We start from the raw sequence: 20,943 nt of genomic DNA, 5'->3' as shown, positions 1-20,943 counted from the left end.
AATTGACTTCACCAAAAAGAAAATGTAAGACTGAACCCAAATACCTGCTCCCACCCTGCAGAGTGTTGGCTGCAATGACATTGGAGTAAGATGTTGAGTTATTTGCCTGGATGTAGCTTTTTAAATCTGAGGGGTGAATCTGTGTTGTCTCACTTACGTTTTTTGTTTGCTTAAAATGAAGTCCTTAGAGGAAGGAAGAAGGGGGCGAGGAATAACATGAAAATTGTCTGGGTTGTTAAAATGAGTCAGTTATATTTTATACTTGTCCTCTGGTGACCAGATTTTCATTTTTCTCCTTGGCCTCGTGGAATGTTTTTATTTATGTATCTTATTAGTTTTGGATGTTCTGTGCAAGGGGAAACGTGAATTACAAACTTTTTTTCTTTGTGTTATTGTATTAAGAGCCTGGGTATTGGATGCAGGTGCTCGGACTCTGCTGTAATTGGCAGTTTATGGAGAGACACCAGCTGTACTGCTTCACAGGGGACATATTATATCTCTTCACACGTTGTATATATTGTAGGAAATGCAGAATTCCTGTCATTGTCAGAAACGTTGCATGTCTGCTTCTACCAGTGCCTCTGTAGGGGAAAAAAAAAAAGACAACAGTCTGCTGAAAGTTAAAACCAAGTCTATTTTCAGAAACGGCTTAATCCCTTTTATTGTCCTTTCATGTAGCACTAATTGATGTTTTGTTTGGTTAAATATAGAAGAGACTTAACAAATGTTTGTCTTTTTATGGTCATGCAAGGTGAACTGGTGGGGTATGAACTGCCTCATTTGCTTGGGAACACATGGCAACAGATATGTAATATCTGATGTGTGTATACCTGCATATAAAATTATGCTCATCAACTAATAATATACAAAATATTTGACAGCTTCAGTTCACAGAACAGGATTGGAAACAGAAGCAATAGAACTCTGAATTATATTAGACCTCAAAAGAGATAATTATACAGTGGGAAAACCATGATGCTTCCGGGCATCTTACACAACAGGGGCTGTAGTTGCTCTCCAGGGAATGCCTGGGAGCTGCAAATGGTACAGCCTGGTCCTGCCCAAGGAGTATTGATATATTGATGTGTGATTGGGTGGGACTTGTGTGGTCTTTGGTGGATTGATTTATAGGGGAAACTAGGAATTAGTATGAAGATTCATAGGTATTGTGTGTGAGTGATTTGGCCAAACAAAAGAGAAGGTAAAAGCTATGCCTGATTTGAAAAGTATAATCACTGAAGAGAATTAAGAGTTGTTGGGTGTTGCAGGGAATATTTGTTGCATGTTAAGAAAAAGATAGGTGTCTGGCATCTTACCAGGTGGCAAAATAGGGTTCAAGAAACCTCATCAGTTTGCTTTTAAGAGCAGCTTGGAAAATACAGTCCTGATAATAGAGAAATGGACAAGGTTGCAGATGTCTTACTTATGCTGACTTAATGTTGCCTTTAATATTCGTTATCCCTCTTCCTCTGTGGTTTATAAATGTGTTCAGACCAAAGTATGGATGTTTAGAGTTTTTCCCTCTGGGAACACGGGAACAAGGCTGTTTCATCCTGGCTTTTGGAACAGATTTAGTTTATATTCTGTCTATGGTTGTTAAATCCCCTTTTTCATGCTCTCCCATCAGAAGTGTCTCACATGTTCTCTGACGCAGTTCAGACCTGGCGCTGAGACATTCCTTTGGACATCATTTCCTTTCCAGTGCTGCCCTGTGTTTGTGTGTGGTACACTTTGTTTGTGAGAACCAAGAGGAAGTCTACATATTTCCATGGATTTTTTTTGTTTTAATAGGTTTGCACGCCTTGCGGAGAACGCTGGGGAAGAGCCCTAACCTGTTAGACACCGAGGTGGCTGGGTCAGTGATGATTGCTTTCAATGACTTCCTGCAGGGGATGAATGATGTCAGGCCCAGTGCCATGAGGGAGGTGGCAATTGATGTGCCAAAAGTAAGTTGTTTTGTGCAATACTCCGGCAGCATTGCCAGAGCCACGTTAAGAGAGGAATTTTGTGAGGTGGAAGCCTCAAGTTACCAGTAAATGCTGTGCACGGTCTTTTTGTTTCCATATTTGTTTATTTATTTATGATTTTGAAGAACCATTTGCAGAAGCTTAAGTTCCTAAATGCTTTAGGAAGAATTTGTAGTGCAGGAGCATATCTCCTGGTCTGTAGTTTTATATACTGAATGGGTTAATGGGGTAAAAATCTTCAGATGTCTGCTCAAAGCTGGTCCTGAGCAGCCATGAAAGCTGGAGCCTTTTATGAAGCAAACACAAACTAAAGCAGAAACCAACTGTTAGCATTTGTAACCAAAGTGTGTTGAAACAAAGCTGTGGAGAGTTTGATTGCTGTGATTTTCATGTAAGTGTGACCTGAGTGTCTTCAGTTTCATTATGTTTTTAACTGAAAGCAGAATTCAGCACTGTACACAGGTTATCACTGCCAAGCCTGTCACGAGCTGTGCTTATACGAACAGTTCGTTTGGTGGTATCAGGTTCATCTTTATCCTACTTACTGCCCTCTCAATTACATGTTAGAGTAGTTCAGTAGCAGACTCAGCATAAATTGGGCTGGGGAGCTGATCTGGTTTAAGACAACTCTGATCTGGGTTAAGAAGATTGAGCAAAAGAACATGTGTTTAATCCTGCTGAATCCTGACTCTGTGAGTGGCTGTGCTGGTGTTTCTCAGCAGCTCCCCAAGCCCTAGAAGAAACCATTTATGTCTCATTGCATGAAGATGAGTCACTTGGGAATTGGATTGCACAACTATAGACCCTTACTCCCAAACCATAGGAATGGGAAATAAAATCTACGCACTGGATGCTGCAGACGGCCGGCTGGGATGTCACACTTGGCTTGTTAAGAGTCGGTGCTGCGCAGGGAAGTGCTGGGTGGAATTGCCTGGGCTGGCCCCAGGCAGCTTTTCCTGGAAGTGGTGTCGTGGCATCGATATCCACAAGGGCTGAGTGGCTCTGCTGAGAACCAGAGTTACTAATTCTTTCATTGCTTGTTGTGCTACTGGCTCTTGGGCTCACATTGTTATCCCTGTGCTGTGCCTCTTAGGCATACCAGGACGTTGGGAGCCGTGTGGAATGCTGCTGAACAGCACAACAGAGACGGGTAGAAGTAAGGTCTTGAGGTACTGCAGGAAATCTGTTCTCAGTCCAGGTCAACCTACTGCTCAGGCTCCTGTTGTCCGTTAAACCATCCTACCTGGGGCTTCCTTGATTGTCACTTGATTTTGTTTGTTAAACACCTCCTGAGTTACTGCAATACTACTGAAATTCATTCCTTTATTGAAGGGAAGATAACAGCATAGTGCAGACTCCTTTTGTGCTGACAGGACCTGAATGTTTTGTGAAGATGCAGTGTAAATTTGAGGCCATCTGCTTGGTGCCTGGGGTGAGTTTAAAGTGGAATCTTAAGTACTGGATAAAACAGATTTTGTGTCCTCCCTTATCATCTACCAAAGGAGGGGAGTTTGGAACTAGATGATCTTTAGGGTCTGTTCCAACTCAAGCCATTCTATGATTCTGTGACCACTACCATCTAAAAAAAATCCTTTCTAAAAATAACTTTAAACACTAAATAAATTATCAGCTATTTTTTTTCCCAAAGAGAAGAAATAAATAAATAGCTTTTCAGCTATTTATTGCAGATATAGGATTCACTTAGCAGCCTCCTTGGTGTGGATGGGAATTTTGGCCTGTGTAGTTAGTTACAGGTAAAACCATTGATGCATATGCTGAATTAAACTGAAATTTTTGTGACTTTTAACCTGATAATTGAATGACAAGAGTTCAAAGTAACTTCTGAATAAAGCCACAAGTCCTTCCTTGTGTGCCTGGATTGCCATGTGTGTTGGCTGTGACCAAGGCAAATGCAAAATACTTGCTGCCTGATTCCACATCTTGTTTTCCATTTTTACAGAACCTTTCTTGAACTTTACTGTGTGTTACAGCGTTTTTAGAAGGCTGCTTTTTCTGCAGCAGGGATTTAGGAGAGAGGGGATGCACCTTATAAATCAGGAAGTTAATACTGCAGCTCTTGGGAGAGTTGCACTGTAGTTACTGTTCCTCCCTCTCCTGTGGGTCTTCCTGAAATTTTGTTAGCTGTGGGTTTTGCTTGCCTCTTTCACTCCCTTTGCTGTAATTCAACACTCAGATTTGTGTCTTTGCAGCCAAAGGTTCTGGATGAGACATCCTTTGCACGTCTGCTTTATTTCTTCATTGCTGGTGCTTAATAACCTCTGGGGAGTTGCCGCTCTGGGTCATATTCTGAACTCTGTTGACCTGGGGAGATTATGGCACTAATGAGATCTCGGTGTCTTACACACTGCAGCAGAGCACTGGCTTTGTATGTGTAAGCTCAGCCCCAAGGCTAATCTTTAAAATCATTTCCATGGTGACAGAATATCACACTTCATTGCTGCTGTTGCAAGACCTTCCCTTTGAATTCCTGTGCAGGTGCAAGCAGCATAGCTATTGCTGGTGGACTGTCCCCACCCACACTTATCTCTCTCCTTTTGAAGTGAGGAAATAAAAATCTGTTTTATTTACAGCTTGACCAGAATGTGAAAGTAGTGGTTTATTAATACCATTGCTGCTTCAATTGTATTATATTGTATTATAGAAATTCTAAATAAGTGAATTTCTGACTGGTCAGTTGTGGTTTTTTTTCATAGGAGATCTCGCACTTTAATAGCCATGTTTGTATGCCCTGACCCAGTTGTTTCCTCTTTTTCCCTTTCCCAATTTTCAATGTAAGCAAAATCAGAATAAGTCTCCAGCTTACTGGAAACAAACTTCACGTAAGGTGGCTGTACTTCACCTTTTCTGTACAATTCTACCACTTGTGGTGGTGTTAAATGACATATAGTGGGGCTGAAAAATCACTTGAATAATGCCTCAGAAGACTTGTGCAGTAGACTGAATATTTGCAAGAGGGTAAAAATAACATTTTACGTGTTTTCCCTGGCTTTTTATGTGTGCAAAGTACTACCAGTGCATTTTGCTTTCTGTTGCTGAAAGTTATAGGGAATTCCTGATGGCCAATTACTTTTTAAGACATTTTTATTCATCTTTGTCAAAATCTTTGTCTAGATGGAAAGACATGATGATAAGAATGACTAGTCCATGCTTTACCAGGTGTGTGTAAGGATTGGTACTGAAAAAGGAGAACAAGCTTATGTTTTCTGTCATCTTCCCTAAGAAAAAGTTGTTTAGGAGTGCCAGGATTTAGTTGTGTGCAGTTTACAGAGCTGCTGGGTAGAATTAAGGGTTGTAGGAGTAGGTAATACGTCTTTTCTAGATGAAACTTAAACCACGCTCTTTCATATCTGACTCAGAAACACAAACTTATGTAACACGGGAAGATTGAGTTTAACTGTCCTGAGTTTAATTATGTTACTCAGCCTTGAAATTTGAGTGAAAAGGGTTTGCATGGGTGGAACAGTGGAAAGGTACAAGTGAGGTATCTGGCACATGGTTTCACTTTTTAAGAACTTGTCTGTTTGCTTCATTGTAGTTAAAAGTCTGTATGTGGATTTCTGTCTCTCTGTCTCAACTGTGTTGGTAGCCCAAGATACTCAGCTCAAAGTCAGGTGATAAGAATTTCTTTTGCCTTTGACAGACCCCTCTGCTCTCAGATCCTTCTTGGTTTGCAGTGGTGATCAAGTCTACATATTTGATACTTTCCTAGGCTTATAAATTAATTACTTAAGAACCAGAAGCTGTTGGTCACTAAGAAAGATTTTTTTTTTTTTTTCTGGTGTTCCTGTAACATATTCCTGGTGTGAGAGAGGTGATGTTTAGGCAGCAGATGGGCAGCTCCTCACCTTCCAGTTAGCCTTTAAAGTTAGAATATTTCTCAGGAGTTGACCCACATGTCTTCATCTTTGCTGTTTGCTCTCTGCTGCCTTTGTAATTTTGTTCCACATCCAAGTCTGACAATCCAGGAGAAGTTCTGTGTGGTTGGAAGTACGATTGGTCTTAAACAAAAGTGCTCCCGCCACATCCAAATGCTCTTTTTCTTCCACTTCAATAGCAGACTGAACAGTCTCTTCAGGGACTGTCTGCTTCTGGTTTCCACTCCATGTACTGGTATCAGGAGAAAATAAGGACAGGCCAGGGGTGAAACCAGTTTTCAGCTCAGGAGAAAGGCAATACTTTGCCTCTCCGTAACACTCTGCTTGCCTTTCAAATGAACTGACTTTCCAGAGCTGAAGGATGATTTATGTCTAGCAAACTTTTGGAAGAGCGTTTTAAGGCAGAAGATCATTTGATTTAGGTGCGTCTTGACATGTTTAATATTTGAAGTGGATGGGAATGGATGGTGACAGGACAAAGAACAGGCTGGGGGATGCAGGGAAAAGTCTCTGGCTTGTTGACAGCGATGTGGGGAGAGGTGTAACAGGTTTTAGATCTGTCTGCTGTTTTGGGTAGGACATATTAGTTCTGCCCTGATGTATTCCTGACAAGCCTGTCTTGTGTCTTCAGCAGAGCACATTGAACTGCACTTGTTTTTTAGCTGTAGTTGGGTTTGAGTGCTGCCCTTTGTACGTGGCTTTGCTTTGCCATAGATGCTTGTGTTTTTGGAGGCTGGTTTGATCTCAAGCTTCTAGTCACATCTCCAAGTGCCCAAGTCCTGTATTGAAGTGATAGTGTTGGCAGGTGGAGAAACCCCCCAAACTTCTAACAGTCAGTCCTGTTACAAATTCAGCATCACATTAAAAATGAGAGAACTGAGTTGTGACTGCTGGTTTTGCTGTTGACTTTTGAAGTAGATAGAGTATATTTCATGGGTATCCTCCAGCATAAAGCAAGTGTGACTTTTACTATGTATGACTTTATTAATAATTGCTTCTTACTTATAAAAGGCTTTTTGAAGAAGTAACTATTTAAAAACAACTTCGTGAAAAAACGAGTACATGTTCTATGGAGCATTTTTTGGTTGTTAACTTTTTAAATAGTTTTTCTCCATTGTCTGAATTCAGCAAAATGGTCTGAATTGAGCCACATGGTCTGTTTTACAGGTCTCTTGGTCAGACATAGGAGGACTAGAAGACGTGAAGCTGAAATTGAAGCAGGCAGTTGAGTGGCCTCTCAAACATCCCGAGTCCTTCATCCGCATGGGGATCCAGCCTCCGAAAGGGGTGCTCCTTTACGGACCTCCTGGATGCTCAAAAACCATGATAGCAAAAGCTTTGGCCCATGAAAGTGGTCTCAACTTCTTGGCAGTTAAGGTAGGCCATTTTTAGACTTATATTTTCTCCCCTCCTGCATAACAACTCATGGTTTACCAATTTCCAGTGTTAGAATCCAGTGGCTCTTGCTGTTTCTGATCCTTATATATGATGCTACAGCAAACACCTTGTAGATATCAAGAAAGGTTTGGGTTTTCTTATGAAAAGAAGTAGTGCTTTCTTGAATGCTTTTAAAAAAATATTAGCACAGAAATTGTACATTGGATGGGTGGGTAAGCTGTGGAGCGATATCTTAAATACTGGTATTATTTAAAGTATTTTTAAAAGGCAACAGTGAAATTCTTAAAGTAATATAAATGAAACACAACTGTGGGTAGTAGGTAGCTGCTCTTACTGTAATAATTGCTTGCATGGAAATATTATCATGTCATCTCTTACATTCCTTTTCTTTCCTCAGGAAGGTCACTTTCTTTATCTTATTCTTTATGTTTCATTTCAGATTTTTCCTGTTCTATTTGCCTTTTTTTTCAGGGGAAGTAGTTCTACTTCATCACTTTTTAGAAAGTTTGCAAAATCAGTTATATCTGGAGTACTCCTGGATAAATGGGATATTCTCTCAGCGTTAAGAAACACCTTAGGTATAGAAAAATTTTGGATTTCGTTGCCTGTGAATCAGTGTAATTGATCACTGTGGGTTGTATGGAAAACACATGAATGGAAGCTATTTAATAATAATACTGAGCTTCAATGCATAGGAATAAAAAAAAGGATAGCAGAGTGATTCCACATGGGGTAGTCCTGCAGCTGTGTCAGAATGTTAATGAAGTGCAAGAAAAAACATTTGTTTAAGTATTTTGAAAGTATCTCCTTCTCAGCAGTAAGATCACGTCCTCTTCTCTGTTGACCATCTCTTTGCTCACAAAGCCTTCTGTGTTAGTGTTTCTGCACAGCTTCCTCCTCCTTTCAGGCACACTGTAGCTCTGGATCCTGTCCTCTCTGGGATCAGGGGCAGTCACTCTGACCCTGAAGCCAACAGCCCTTCACTGCCCGGGTTTCCTGGGATTGCAGACAGGCCTCTGGGTCACGGTCACTTCAACAAGAACAGCCTTGGAAACCTCAGCCCTTTAGAAACACTGCCTTTACTGCCTCTTCCATAAAGACAAAGTAGTTCTTTGTACTCCAGAGTCACTGGTAAACAAGGTAACCTTTTCCTCCTGCGCTGCTTAAAAGAAAACATTGCTCTTTGTCTCGCCCAAAGCACTGATGCCTGAGAGGGTGGGGAAAAAAGGTAGCACTCAAAAACCCCAAGTTAAGAATGAGTTGCTCTCCTGTATCCCTCAGTCATAGCTCCATCAGACATTTTTACTGGTGCAGTTAATTGCCTAAAGGTGGCTCTTGCTGACCAGGAGGTATCCAAAGGTGCACTGATAGGAAATGCTTCTGTACAGTTTTTCCGTGGTGGAGTTCTGAGGGTGCAACCCCCCTGTCGTTGCAGCAGAAGGGGCTGGCTTGAGGAAACTGCCTTTTATTCCCTGTTGGTTTAAGTCCCTTGAGCTGGAACTGGTCAAATATTTGATGTACAGATGTTTCAAGAAGCACATCTCTGGAGCATGTCCAGCCTTGGATATGTTGACTCCAGGAAGGGAACTTAGCCCACTTTGCTCTAACTTCACATTTGTTTCTTGGAGGGGAAAAAGGCAACATCCATCATGTACTAAATGTGTTAAACGTGGTCTATAGCACTTCTTCAAGCTCAACAACCATGGATTAATTTCTGCTGCACGTGTTCCTGCAGTAAATCCAAAGTAGATGAATATGTGGGGTTTTGATTTTGTTTTGTTTTTTAAGAGGGGACTTTTCTTGCTTATAGACCTATTAATTTTCCTATTCTTTACATGTGTCTCAAATATTCATCCCTGGAACTGACATCAGGTTTTTTGAAATGAGTGTGTTTCTTGATAATTCACTTTTTCAGACTTGCATTTTCCTTCCAGTCTCTCCTGCCTCAAATAAGTAATTTTGATGAAAGGTGGCTGCTGTACAGCTTGCAGGATATGTGTATTCTTCTGGGATAGTCCAGGGAGCACAGGTTCCTGGGTCCTTCTCAGGAAGGGACTGCAGACAGGAGACTTAGCTTTGGCCGTGGGAACCTGCTGCTGGATGCTGTGTCTGCCTGTGTCTGAAACCTGAGAGGAAATCAATTCTGGTACATGCAGTGCTTGCTTGTCCAGTGATTTTTTTGAAAGATGGACCTATTGTGTCTGCACACTACACTTCAGGTCCATGGGCACAGAAAGTCCAGCTCTCTAGAAGTGCTGGATGTACTTTCCTGGTCTAAGTTGTCTGTCCTACCTCGGTGCCGCAGGTATCGCCCCTGCCCCAGCTGGGTTCCAGGAAGGCTTTGCACTGTTTTCCAGATGTGTGTGTGCAGTGCCTGTGAAGTTTGGACAGCTGACTCTGTTAAATGAGATGTTTCAGCTGAGTTATGTGTGAACTGTTAAAATGTGACCTTTCCATCTGTTTTGGGCACTGGGGGAGCTGTCACAGCTCCGTCTGACTGGCCTCTCATAAGGGCTGAGAGATGGGCAGAGCCTGGATGTCATTTCTGGGCAGAGGAGCTGCAGAAAATAATGTGATAGCAGATGTTTGACGTTGCATCCTGTTCTCTCCTGAAATCTATTGTGAGGTTTGAATGGTTGATGTTACAATGAATGTGGCCCTTTTGTAAACATGCTCTTTGATACTTGGCCAAAAACTTTTTATAGTTGTATTTTCACCAAGATTGGTGACCTTTTGCTTTTCCAACAGAAAAGCAGTTTGTTGGATGGTTTGTTTTACAAAGCAATCTTGCATATAATTCCTAAGGGGAATTGTTTATTTTTATTCCTTCTCTCGACTTTCTTTGTCTCTAATACAATGTTTCTGCTAAATTTACTGAGGAGGAGATTGTCAACTACTTTCCAGGGGATGGCTTTTCCTGCTCCTTCCCGTCAACCCCTTTTTCTAAATCTCTTGCAGTATTGAGGCTTTTCAGGGTTTTAGTGGTCATCTGGATTATTCCCCTCTCCCAAACCTCTTACAGGAAAGGCAACTGAATTATTCTCAGCTTCTTGGAGATTTTTTCAGCGTTTTGTGGTCATGGATACAAGCGAGTATAAGACTGTGTGAAGGAAGGAATTAGGAGAATTTTTTCATCCTTCAGGATTGATCACCAGTCTTGTCGATAGTTTTTGATCTGTTCAAATGCTTATTTCAGTCAGCCTTCTCTGCATTTTGTGCTTCTTCACAGTCCTATTGTGCTCACCCCAAAGTTTGAAATTTTCTTCTGAAATGTATTTTGTGCATCTTTTACTAGTAGGAAAAGGATATTTCTGTATAGATGTTAGACCTATCCATATTAACAGGATGAGTGATATAATTTTCAGCTTCTGCCAGGCTGGTGACACCTTGCTTGTTATATTATACAACCAGCTCTCTGACACTTTTGCTTTAGATATCATCTAACTTTCTGAAATTGAACATGAAGGAAATGAAAGCCTTTGTCACTGTATTATTTCTGTGGGTTGTTTTCCCTCTTTTGACTATTTATGTGGTAGGTATTTCTCTGTACTGTTCTGACAGTTCCTGCACTTAGGGTCAGCTTTGACTGGCTGCTTTTTTAAGATATATTTTTATTAAACCACTAATGGTTTGTGGTGATATTATAAGAATATTTTTGAAGGAAACTCCTTTATCTTGCTGCATGGCATAGATAATTATATCTGCATTTGTCTTGCATCTTAGTTTATTTAGATTTGTTATGACTGCCCTCTTGGATTTTTTTTTTTTATTTTTAGCAAATCCTGTATCATTGTGCTGTGCTAAGGATCTAATGAGTATTACTTTACAGACTTTCTGTTGCTTTTCTGGGAAGCAATTGAGTGGAATTTTTTTCCCCCATTATTATTGTGGTATTTAGGTCATTAACTTTACTACCAAACAAGAAAACCATTGTGCTTTTTTTGTTTTTAACCTGTTTCAGAATGAACACTGAAGTTTGCTCTGATGTTGTCAGGCTGGGGGACACCATCATGGTACCTTCCCAGATCAACTCCATCACCCAGTTATGATGAATTCCTTAGCTGATGGTCTGATCCATGGGGACTTGGAGTTCTGTTTTCTGTCCAGCAAGCAGATTACCTGAGTTTATAAAATATGTAGCAACAAAAATCATGTAACTTCTATATTCTTGCAAAGGTTTGGGAAGCATCATTTTTCCTCTTGTTGCTCAGTGCTTTTTAACATTTGTCTGTTTAAAATCAAAACTAAGGCAAAAACTCACTTAGGCATAGTGACAAAAACCAGCTTAATCTTAAAAAGAAAAATAGAATTTAGACGTCCAAAAGTTAAACCCCTTGGAATTCAGCAGTAATTGTTCTAAACAGGATGAAGCAATACTTTAAAAAAAAAATCACACAAAACAAACAAAGAAAACCAAACCCACCTGTGACAGTAAGGAGTGTTTAAGGATGTTAACACCAAGCAAAGCAACAGTACATATGATGTGAACTATACTGTTCTAAAATATCATTTGCAGTGCTTAGGAGCTCCAACTGTGGTGTGATTTAAAAAGAAAAATAAAGAGGAAAGAAAATATTCCTGACATTTTATTTGCTGTTACTTAAGAGCTTGGGATGAAGGAATCTTTTTTTCTTTTTTCAATTAGCAGTAATTACAAAAATATACACTGTTCCCAGGGCTCTGACTTCACCTTGGCTTGATTTAACTTCCTGTATCACCCAGCCGAGGCTTTTGTACCACTCCCCGTGCTTGACATGTGCTTAAGCTTAGTTTGTCATCTGGGTCAATTATGTCAAAATATTTTCCAATTGAAGTTTCCTCTGCTTTTTCCTTCAGCCCTTGGCTGTGGCAGCTCCAACAGATTAATGAGGCTTGGAAAGGTCGACTGCTTTGCTTTGTGAAGAACTGTCAGTGAATTTTGGGGAGACAGTTTAGCCTTTTGATGGGGATTTCAGTGGGCAGAAGCCTGAAATAAGAAAACTTAGTGCCTGCAACTAGCTATAAGCAAAACACTTAAGATGAAAAATGAAGAAGCATTGTGGTTTTATGAGAAACTTTGTTTTGATGAAATTTCTAAAAAGATCCATAGTAACATATTTACAGTGACTTGTTAGTTAATTAGCAGATAGTGATACTAGCTGTATCTGAAAAATTTAACATTTTTTACAAGGGAAAACAAACTGAGGTACTTTGAGGTCTGTTAATCCTGAAACTAACTGCATCATTTACTCAACTGAAAATAAAATCAGGCATTTGTCATATGCCCGTATAAATCATATGCCCATATAAAATAAGGCATTCTTACCCTAATCTTCCCAAAAGTGAATGTGCAGGCAGAAAGTGATTAAACATAATCCTCTGTCTCTGTTTCTTTGTTCCTTCTCAATTACTTTGCAAGATTAATTTTTATTAGCACTTAGTCTCTCTCACCCTCTTTTCAAGTTACCAGTGGTGGGATGGGGTGTTGCTGGAGGGGTGTTGTGTCAGCAGCCAAATACATTTTGCAGCAGGGTTGGCTAATTTTATGTGGTTTTGCTGTATGATACTTGATCCCACATGGATCCTGCCCAAATGGTGCCAAACCTGGTCCTAGAGAGTGTGGCAGTGGCAGGGAATAGGAGCAGGTGCTGGAAACTTGTGAGGAATAGGAACGACGTGCAAAGGGATTTGTCTGTGAATGGAGCAGGTGAGCAGGATGGGTTACTTCTAGATCTGCTCCAGCTCTGTCACAGTAGAGTTCCACCTGTGACTTGACACTGCTGTGCCTGTGCAGCGCTTTGTGAGCTTGGAAAATGCTGGTAAATCTGAGCGTCAGCTGTGCCCGTGTGCTGGAGAGGACCCTCTCTGAAAGTGCTGGTGCATGCACAGAGTTTAATGCAATGTTTCCAGTCAGTTCATTCTACAGTACAAATACCGCCTTCTGTCTTGTGTAAAGAAGCCTCAAAAGATTGTCACTGAGGTTTGCTGGTCAAGGCAAGTGGCAAACAAGTGACTTCTCGGGCATGACAATGAAGCAAACTGGATATTGTATTTGCCTTCGCAGTTTGACCTGGCAACTTCACTGCAAAGACTGAGGATGATGAGTTTTTGCCAGTTAACTCCCTTAGATACTTTGGAGCCCACAAGCACCTGCTGAAATTGAGGCTTTTAAAACACCATACAGGTGTCAACAAGTTTTTAAGGTCCTCCGGAATGCAGGGCAGAGGGAGAGGAAGCAATTGAAGTGGTGCACTGCGCTCAGCCCGGGGTTTCCTTGTTCTGAGAAGCTGGGAGTGAGGCAGATTAAATCTCTTAAGCAGCACTGGAAGAGAAGGAGTAGGTTTTATTCTTAACAAGCAAATATAATGCATGTGTTTTCTGAGCAAATATTTTTCTATACCACGTAACCAATTACCAAGTCACACACGTACAGCCTTACCGGTGAAATAAAGGAAGTCTCACTGTTTGTCTTGTTAACTCGCTTCCCTGCAGCCACCCTGAGTCATGTGTTGCTCTGGGTTGGCTGTGGGAGGGATGGGAGAGCATTTTGCCATTGAGATTACCATGCCAAAAGACTAACTAATTTCTGAATCTCTTCCAAATGAGTTAATGTTGTAATAGTAGAGCATAAGGCTGAGAGAATTGGGATTGGGATTGTTCCCAATGTTTCTACTTTGAACATGGCAAAGAAGGAATTGCACATTAACTTGTAGTAATGATCTAGAGTACTAATCTATAGAATGTGATAAAAGCTCTTTAATTGGATTTTTAAAACATAGGAATTGTACTCTACGGCTAACATAGCCTACTGTGTCTGTATTAGAGCCCAGAACTTGTATGTGAGGCTATCACTAAAGAGACTAGACAGAGCTGTATGCTGCAGAAATCTGGATCTGTGTCCATCTGGCTCAACAAGCATAAGGGCATAACTTAAACTGATTGCCAAAACGGTAAAAAAATAATTTGAAGATAGTCACTGACTAAATTTCCTACCCAGGTGGCTACCCCAGTGTTTTCAGGTGGTGAAAATCTGCAAGTGGTTTTAAGCACTGCTTAGAAAAATGACTGATACCCTTAAATTTCAGGGATAGCAGATGTTCTTCTTGCAGTTTAAAAACACTTCGAGAACTTCTGTCATAGCCGTGTATAAACAAGCTTATCTCATGTTGCAGCCTGTATACAGGGATTTTATCTTTTGGTGCAGTTAACCTTTGAAGAGTTGATTCTGGTAATATTTTAGATGTAAGGAACTTTTTTCTTGCTTTCTTTATTAAAAAAAAGTGAAATTCACCCAATCCAGACCATAAACAAGTAGAAGGTTTCATGATACAAGGGGGGGATATATCTTGTAAACGAGGATGGGATAGTCTTTAAACAGAACATGCCTGGAAATTATCTACTTGGAGGCTGAATAAAAAAAAACCTCAGCAGAATTCAGAGGGCCTGAATTGGCAGATTTTGTTCTGTCAGTCTGGACTCCTGCTCACAAATGGTGTGCTTATATGCATGGCTAAGCTACAACTGCTTCTGCCGATTTTCTGCTCCAAATCTTTTGCTGGTTTTGGAGTCACTGTGCAAATGACCAGAAGAAACAGGTTTTTATTCCTTTATGTCCGTTCGTATGGAAGATGAGCTGTTGCAGAAGAGAACAGAGTGGTGCATCGTTAAACTGACCCGCTTGATACTGTCACCTCTTGGGCAGCTTATCAACGACTATAAACGGCTTTTAAAGGAATCCTTGTGCTCCCCTCTGGGCCAGAAATGATCTTTCAGCAAATGTTGACTTGCTGACTAAGTTGAGCTTATGTCATTTGATTTTTAAAGCATTGAAAAGTAAGATAAAAACCCCCTCCTGGTATTTCTTTAGTGGTCTCTAAAACAACCTTGCTCTAAAGAGAAGGTGAGCTTTGTGAAAATCAGAAACTGTGTCAGCTGCCAGCAGGTGACTTTGTGGTGGCCTGTAGCCTGCTTCTCATGCAGATTCATTTTTCAAAAAGGAGCTACCACCAGTCTGAGCTGAAGGACAGCGTGGGTGAGGACAGGGTAAGGCAGGGGCTCAGCTCAGATGGGACCAGAGCTAACTCACTTCAGTGCTACATCCAGCTTCTTTGAACATTTCTAGATTTTGTGTTGTGGTTTTCAGTGTTTGCATGAGATGAATTGTACAGCAATTCCTCATCTTCTGTGTGTGCTTTGTCTTACTCTGGAGTCTTTTCCTTTACTGATGCGTATAATAAGAGTTTCAAGCCACTTGGAATAAAAACCATGACATTCAAATGCAGTTCTAGTGTTGTTCATGAGTGGCGAACTAGGAGACCTTCAAATCAATTTTCATTAAAATTCTCCACAAAGAGTCATTAACACAGTGGTCTTTCACCTAGAGTTGCTGCTTAATGAAGAGAAAAATGGAGGAAAAACTTCATGTAGAAGCTCACAGCAAACCCATGCATTCAAAATAATTCTCTTTGGAAACATTTTAAACAGTATTTATTGCTTTGATGTTACCTTCATCATATTTTAATGCTTAATTAAAAATAAAACTCCAAGCATCTGAAATTATATTGTACCTTAAAATTCAAATAGAGTAGTTTTGGTTTTAAGTATTTTTTTTTTTTGTTCAGACAAAAGAAAAGAGAAGGTCAGGCTGTTTGATGTTGTGTCATACTAGAGGAATACACTGGCACTGATGTATGTGATGTTGGTTTTTCCATGAGAATACTGATGTGAATGAAGATTACTTAAGGGTGTGAAAGAGAAGGTCCACAAAAAGTCAGTAAAAGAAATCTATAATTATGGATAGAATCTGCCATGGTTTCTCAGTGTATCAGCTCAGTTTAGCAGAGAGCTGGTGAGAGAGGACTGTGCTCTCATTCTTTAGGGATTTGTTAGGCCTGTGCTATGGGATTCCTCATCTGCACTGGATGTGATGAATGGCGAAGTCCTGGAGCAGCTGGGCTGGCTCTGAACTGCAGGCCTGTTCCTCACTAACTGCTGCACACTCCTCATGCTCACTGTCCACAGTCAATAGCAGGAAGAGACTTCGTTTTGCTCTCTCACCTTGTTTTTACCTTCTCTCTTTCTTGCATTCTATGATTATGTGTCTGAATAGTTCTGTTTCCACGCAAGTATCCACCAGACTCCAGTTCTGCAGTCAATGGAGGCCTCCAGGTGACACTTCAGCTGCCACAGCAGTTGCTCTAAGGGTGGGTGTTGCTGAAAGGAAGCAATGCTAACTGTGTCATTTACTTTTCCTGTGGGCAAAGCATGCAGTGCTGCTCTTCCAATCCTTAAACCATGGATTTGACCTGAGTGGTACTCCAGGATCTCACCTGGTCCTTTGGATAACAGACAACTCTGGATGCTTTGCTGCTAGCAGATAATTTGTGCTTTGCTTTTCAGGGTATATGTTTTTTTCCCCTAAATATGCACAGGTATTTTCCAATGGCGCCACTGTCAAGGTAAAAGTCAGTGCATGAACTGTTACTGCAGGAGTGAAAATGAGTGTCGAGAGCGGAGACTGCAAAAAACCAGTGAGCTCCATTTTCAGAGTGATGAATCCGTGTTCCACCAACCTGGGAACAAAGTCCAGATGGTCCTATTTGAAGAGGGGCTTTAGCAGAGGCTCTGTCACTGCCAGTGTATGACTGTGTATGTGCCACATCCTTAATTATAACATACCTGCTGTTTGAAGCTGCCTTTCTGTTCTGGGCTAAGTGTTACCTGAAGGTACTCACAGCTGTGAAGCAGAGGAGGGTGGTTCAGTTTTCTGACTGTGAAGGATGTTGTTTCTGCTGGTGAAATGATGAGGACACCTGTTCCCTGGAAAATGGATTGAAGCCTCTGCCTCTTTTCGTTCAGGGTGTTGGATAATGATCGTTGGTTGAGGCTGCAGGTCAATGTTGATGCAAACCAGGCTGAAGTCAATGAGTCATTACCAATCCCAGGAGAATGTGAGGCCCATTAGGAAGCATTATTTAAGCAGCCTATCCTGCAGGATATAGCAGAACAGCAAATGCTCTGAGAATTCTCCATTGTTTTACTTGTTATAATTGTAAGTACTTGTTCAAGACTTGAACGCTGACCCTATGGTCTCCAGTGTGTTCCTGGTGGACAGGGATGTGAGTATAAACAGGCACCAGAGCAGCTGGCACTAATAATCTTGCTTGGCAGTCCCTGCAGAGAAGAAGGAATGTGAATGAGCTGAGACACTGAACAGCTTTCTTCCTGGGGCTGGAGTGCCTCCTGGATGAGTTTCAGGTGTGCTGCTATGGCAGCTTCTTCTTTCTGGACCTGCAAAGTGTCAAGTTCAAAGAAGCCCTGTTAAACATTGGTTTGAGTCACTCTTTTGGTGCTTGCTTGGACAGGATGCATGTTTGAGAGTGCAAGTAAATGCTTTACTGTAATTTGTCTTTTTGGCTGATTTGCAGCCCCTTGTTGCTGTTGTTGAGCCAAACAACTTTTAAGAACCTCAAAGTGTATATTTTTTTGGTTAATTCCGTTTCTCGAGAAGGATTAGGATGAGAGGACCAATGCATATTTACATGCATGCACAGTACTAAAATAAATGGAGGAAAGCTTGATGCAGGCAGAGGGTACATCTAAAAATGCACCAATAAGAGTTGCAAATGACAAATTATCAAAATTTCTTAGAGCATCAGCAGTGTAGCACTGGCAGATTGTCTCCGTCCTTTTTTATGTAATTGTAATATGCTTTTTAAACTCTTTTATTTTCTGCCTTGCAGGGGCCTGAGTTGATGAATAAATACGTTGGTGAGTCTGAACGAGCAGTGAGAGAGGTGAGGAAGGGCAGGCTATGGATAATGTTAGACGTTAAACTTTCTTGGCATTCAAATTCTTCTCTGCTCATAAGGTTACTTTTAAACTTTCTAAAAATCTCCTGGTGTAAGTTTCAAAAAGAGAAAGAAAATAGAAAAAGCAGGAGGGATATTTTATGTTGTTTAGCTTTCTTGAGCATTGGCCTAGTGATGCATGTCAAATTTGGGATCCAGTAGCAGCTGTCACTACCAGGCCTGCGTTGCATAGTATTATGCATCACTTTTAAATGATTTATTTAAAAAAAAAAACCACCAAAACATGATAAGTCTGATGTCTGTTATGTGATGCTCTGTAGCTTTGGAGGCATGTAGGGGATGATAGCATTCTGTAAACAGTTTCCATCCCTTAAAACCAGGTGTTTCATTGTTGTTTCTCTAGATCTTCAGGAAAGCCAGAGCGGTGTCTCCTTCAATTCTTTTCTTTGATGAGATAGATGCCTTGGCAGTGGAAAGGGGAAAGTAAGTAATCCTGTTACAAAAATAACAGACATAATTTTCTGATAAATTACTCCTACACTGTGCAATCACAAGTCTGTTTACCCTTCTAGAATTATTTTATGAAATATATTCATTCCACATACAGAAGGGCAGCATGTGTGACTTTTACTCAAGTGTGTTTGACTTGGCGTAAACAGGTAAGCTGGTGGAGTTCCTCCTTTCTCATCTCATCAGCAGGAATGATTCTTCTGCTTCTCATGCCTGTTGGCTCTTTTCTGTGGTTTTACCTTGCATTTATTTCCAGTAACTAACTCCTTTTTTTTCCCAGGATTGTTGCACTGGCCTAATTTGGTGTCTCCATCAAGCAAACAAAATGATCATAAGCTGTGTAACACAAATTTCCAAGGAGACTACTCATATGCCTAAATTTACACTTACATTCAAACATTTTGCCAGACTGGGAAAAACTTCATGGAAAGATTTGGTAACACTTAAATTCTTTCATGTGTGACATAAAGAAGGAATTATTGTGCAAACAGCTAATAGTATTTTCTTTAATATCCTGCTTTGTGATGATTCCAAGAGATGTTTAACTTGTGTCTGAAGGAGGATTGTAACAGGTTTTAGTTGATACTACAGCATTTAAGATTTGACAGGCTCTGTAAGTGAAATATCTGCTTATAAATGCAACTGCTACTTGTTGTGAGCAAGTACTTGTATTCTGTTTTGTTTTGTATGACAAGCTACTGACTAGGTGCATGGAGAAAGTATTTGATCAATTTAAAGCCTCATCAAAATTTCAACATTTTTCTGGAAATCAAGCTCCCTCAGCATCCCTACAAATCCCTTTATATTGCTAAAAGGACATTTGTATCTTCAGAAAAGGATAACAGGTGTCATTTTGGCATTTCAGTGACACAAATGAATTATTTGCGTTACAGGAGGTGGCATGACGTGTAGCGTAGAGCTGCCCTGTGGAACTGCTGAGAAATGAACATATTTGCTGTTGAAAATGCAAAATCTGTGTGAAGATGTTTTCATCAGCGTCCTTCTCATGTGCAGTGTGTGAAACTGTGGAATTTGTGAACTTCTAGAAATGCTATGCACTGAAACACCTTGCAACAAAAAGTTGCAAAAATGTGTGCTTGAATCAAGCCAATGGAGGGGAATCTTCCGCTGCTGCAGCTTTTAACTTGTTCAGCTTTCAGAAACACCACTTCATCAAGATAAAACCTTTTGGAAGAATAAGCCATAAAACATTTTAATCAGCCTTTTCACACAGTGCCCTCGAGGTGTTGAGTTTATTTGTTTGTTTGCTTTATTCTCTTAGGGAGTAAACAGCCTAATGTTACCTTACCTGGAACTGTCTGTGGGGGGTAGTAGGCCGGGCACAGCTTGCTGAAGAATGTGGTATGACCTGCTGCAGCCATGTTGTGCTGGAGACATCTGGTTTTGGAGCTTTAAAAAGAACAGGGTGGGACACACAAATATTTCATTGTCAAATCTGAACCAGATGGGAGGTAAAATATGTAGCAGAGTTCTCATAAAATTCATCTGAAATTAAATGGTGTAGGAAACCAGACAAGGCACTTATTAGAAGTAGCCTTTTTTTACAGGCTGACTTTGCACAGTAGGAATTTGCAAATGCACTAGAGATGCTAATGATTTGTGGCCTCTGGAGATCTATTTCCTGTACTATTACTAACATGCTGAAGTTTTCAAGGAAACACCTGTTTATATTGTCTCCCTATTCCCTCTGTTGGTTGAATTAGTTTTCTCTGCCTTGGCAGTGAAAAACACTCTGGGATACAGCTTTGTAAGAGCTTTTCCTCTCGGTTTAAATCCCTGTTAGAATGCTGTGGGCTTTGTGCAGAATGTGCCACATCCCAGATCTCCTGGGTAGGCAGCCTCTCCTGATCCTACCAGGACATGTCCAGAGATACAGAGAAGCCAAAGAATAGTTTTATGAATAATGCCAATCTGAAATATAGATGTGAAATAACATTGAGTAATTGCTTAATACTTTTGCCCTTCAAAGCACTTTGCCAAGTATTCATTAACCCATAATTACTTGTTTAGATTTGTCTAAAGCTTGTGGATTTACAACACAAATGTTTTGCTCCCAATCTTCGGAGCTGATTGAACAATCCCTTCTAAGCAGCAGGTGCATATGAAGTAGTAGACTTTGTGATTAATTAGTGTACAGGTAAATCAAGAAAGATAAGGAATTACCTTGTTTGCACCATTCAGTATAACATCTCCTTTGCATCATTTAGTGCATTCTGTCACTGCAGAAGCCATTACTCCATGGCAGACACTGTAGCTGCATTCACTTATGCCACAGTGTTTTATTTATTACACATTCCCAAGCCATAATGCCATAATTCCATAACCGTAATACATGTAGCACTCTACTTAATGCAACTGTCT

The 20,943-nt window shown here is 40.6% G+C and overlaps 1 protein-coding gene across 1 annotated transcript in view; it reads left to right on the top strand.

Moving 5' to 3' along the window:
* The window catches only part of SPATA5 (spermatogenesis associated 5), a 167,675-nt gene that overhangs the window by 19,954 nt on the left and 126,778 nt on the right, over window positions 1-20,943 (top strand). The window contains exons 10-13 of the mRNA XM_032685188.1: window positions 1,792-1,946; window positions 7,031-7,240; window positions 17,983-18,036; window positions 18,455-18,534. Coding sequence (XP_032541079.1) covers window positions 1,792-1,946; window positions 7,031-7,240; window positions 17,983-18,036; window positions 18,455-18,534 — 499 coding nt within the window. The remainder of the gene's footprint in view (window positions 1-1,791; window positions 1,947-7,030; window positions 7,241-17,982; window positions 18,037-18,454; window positions 18,535-20,943) is intronic.

The sequence above is a fragment of the Chiroxiphia lanceolata genome, chromosome 4 (assembly GCF_009829145.1).
Source record: "Chiroxiphia lanceolata isolate bChiLan1 chromosome 4, bChiLan1.pri, whole genome shotgun sequence".
NCBI classification, from domain to species: domain Eukaryota; kingdom Metazoa; phylum Chordata; class Aves; order Passeriformes; family Pipridae; genus Chiroxiphia; species Chiroxiphia lanceolata.
The sequence above is the reverse complement of the archived record's forward strand: the minus strand, read 5'-3'. Positions and strand labels throughout refer to the sequence as shown.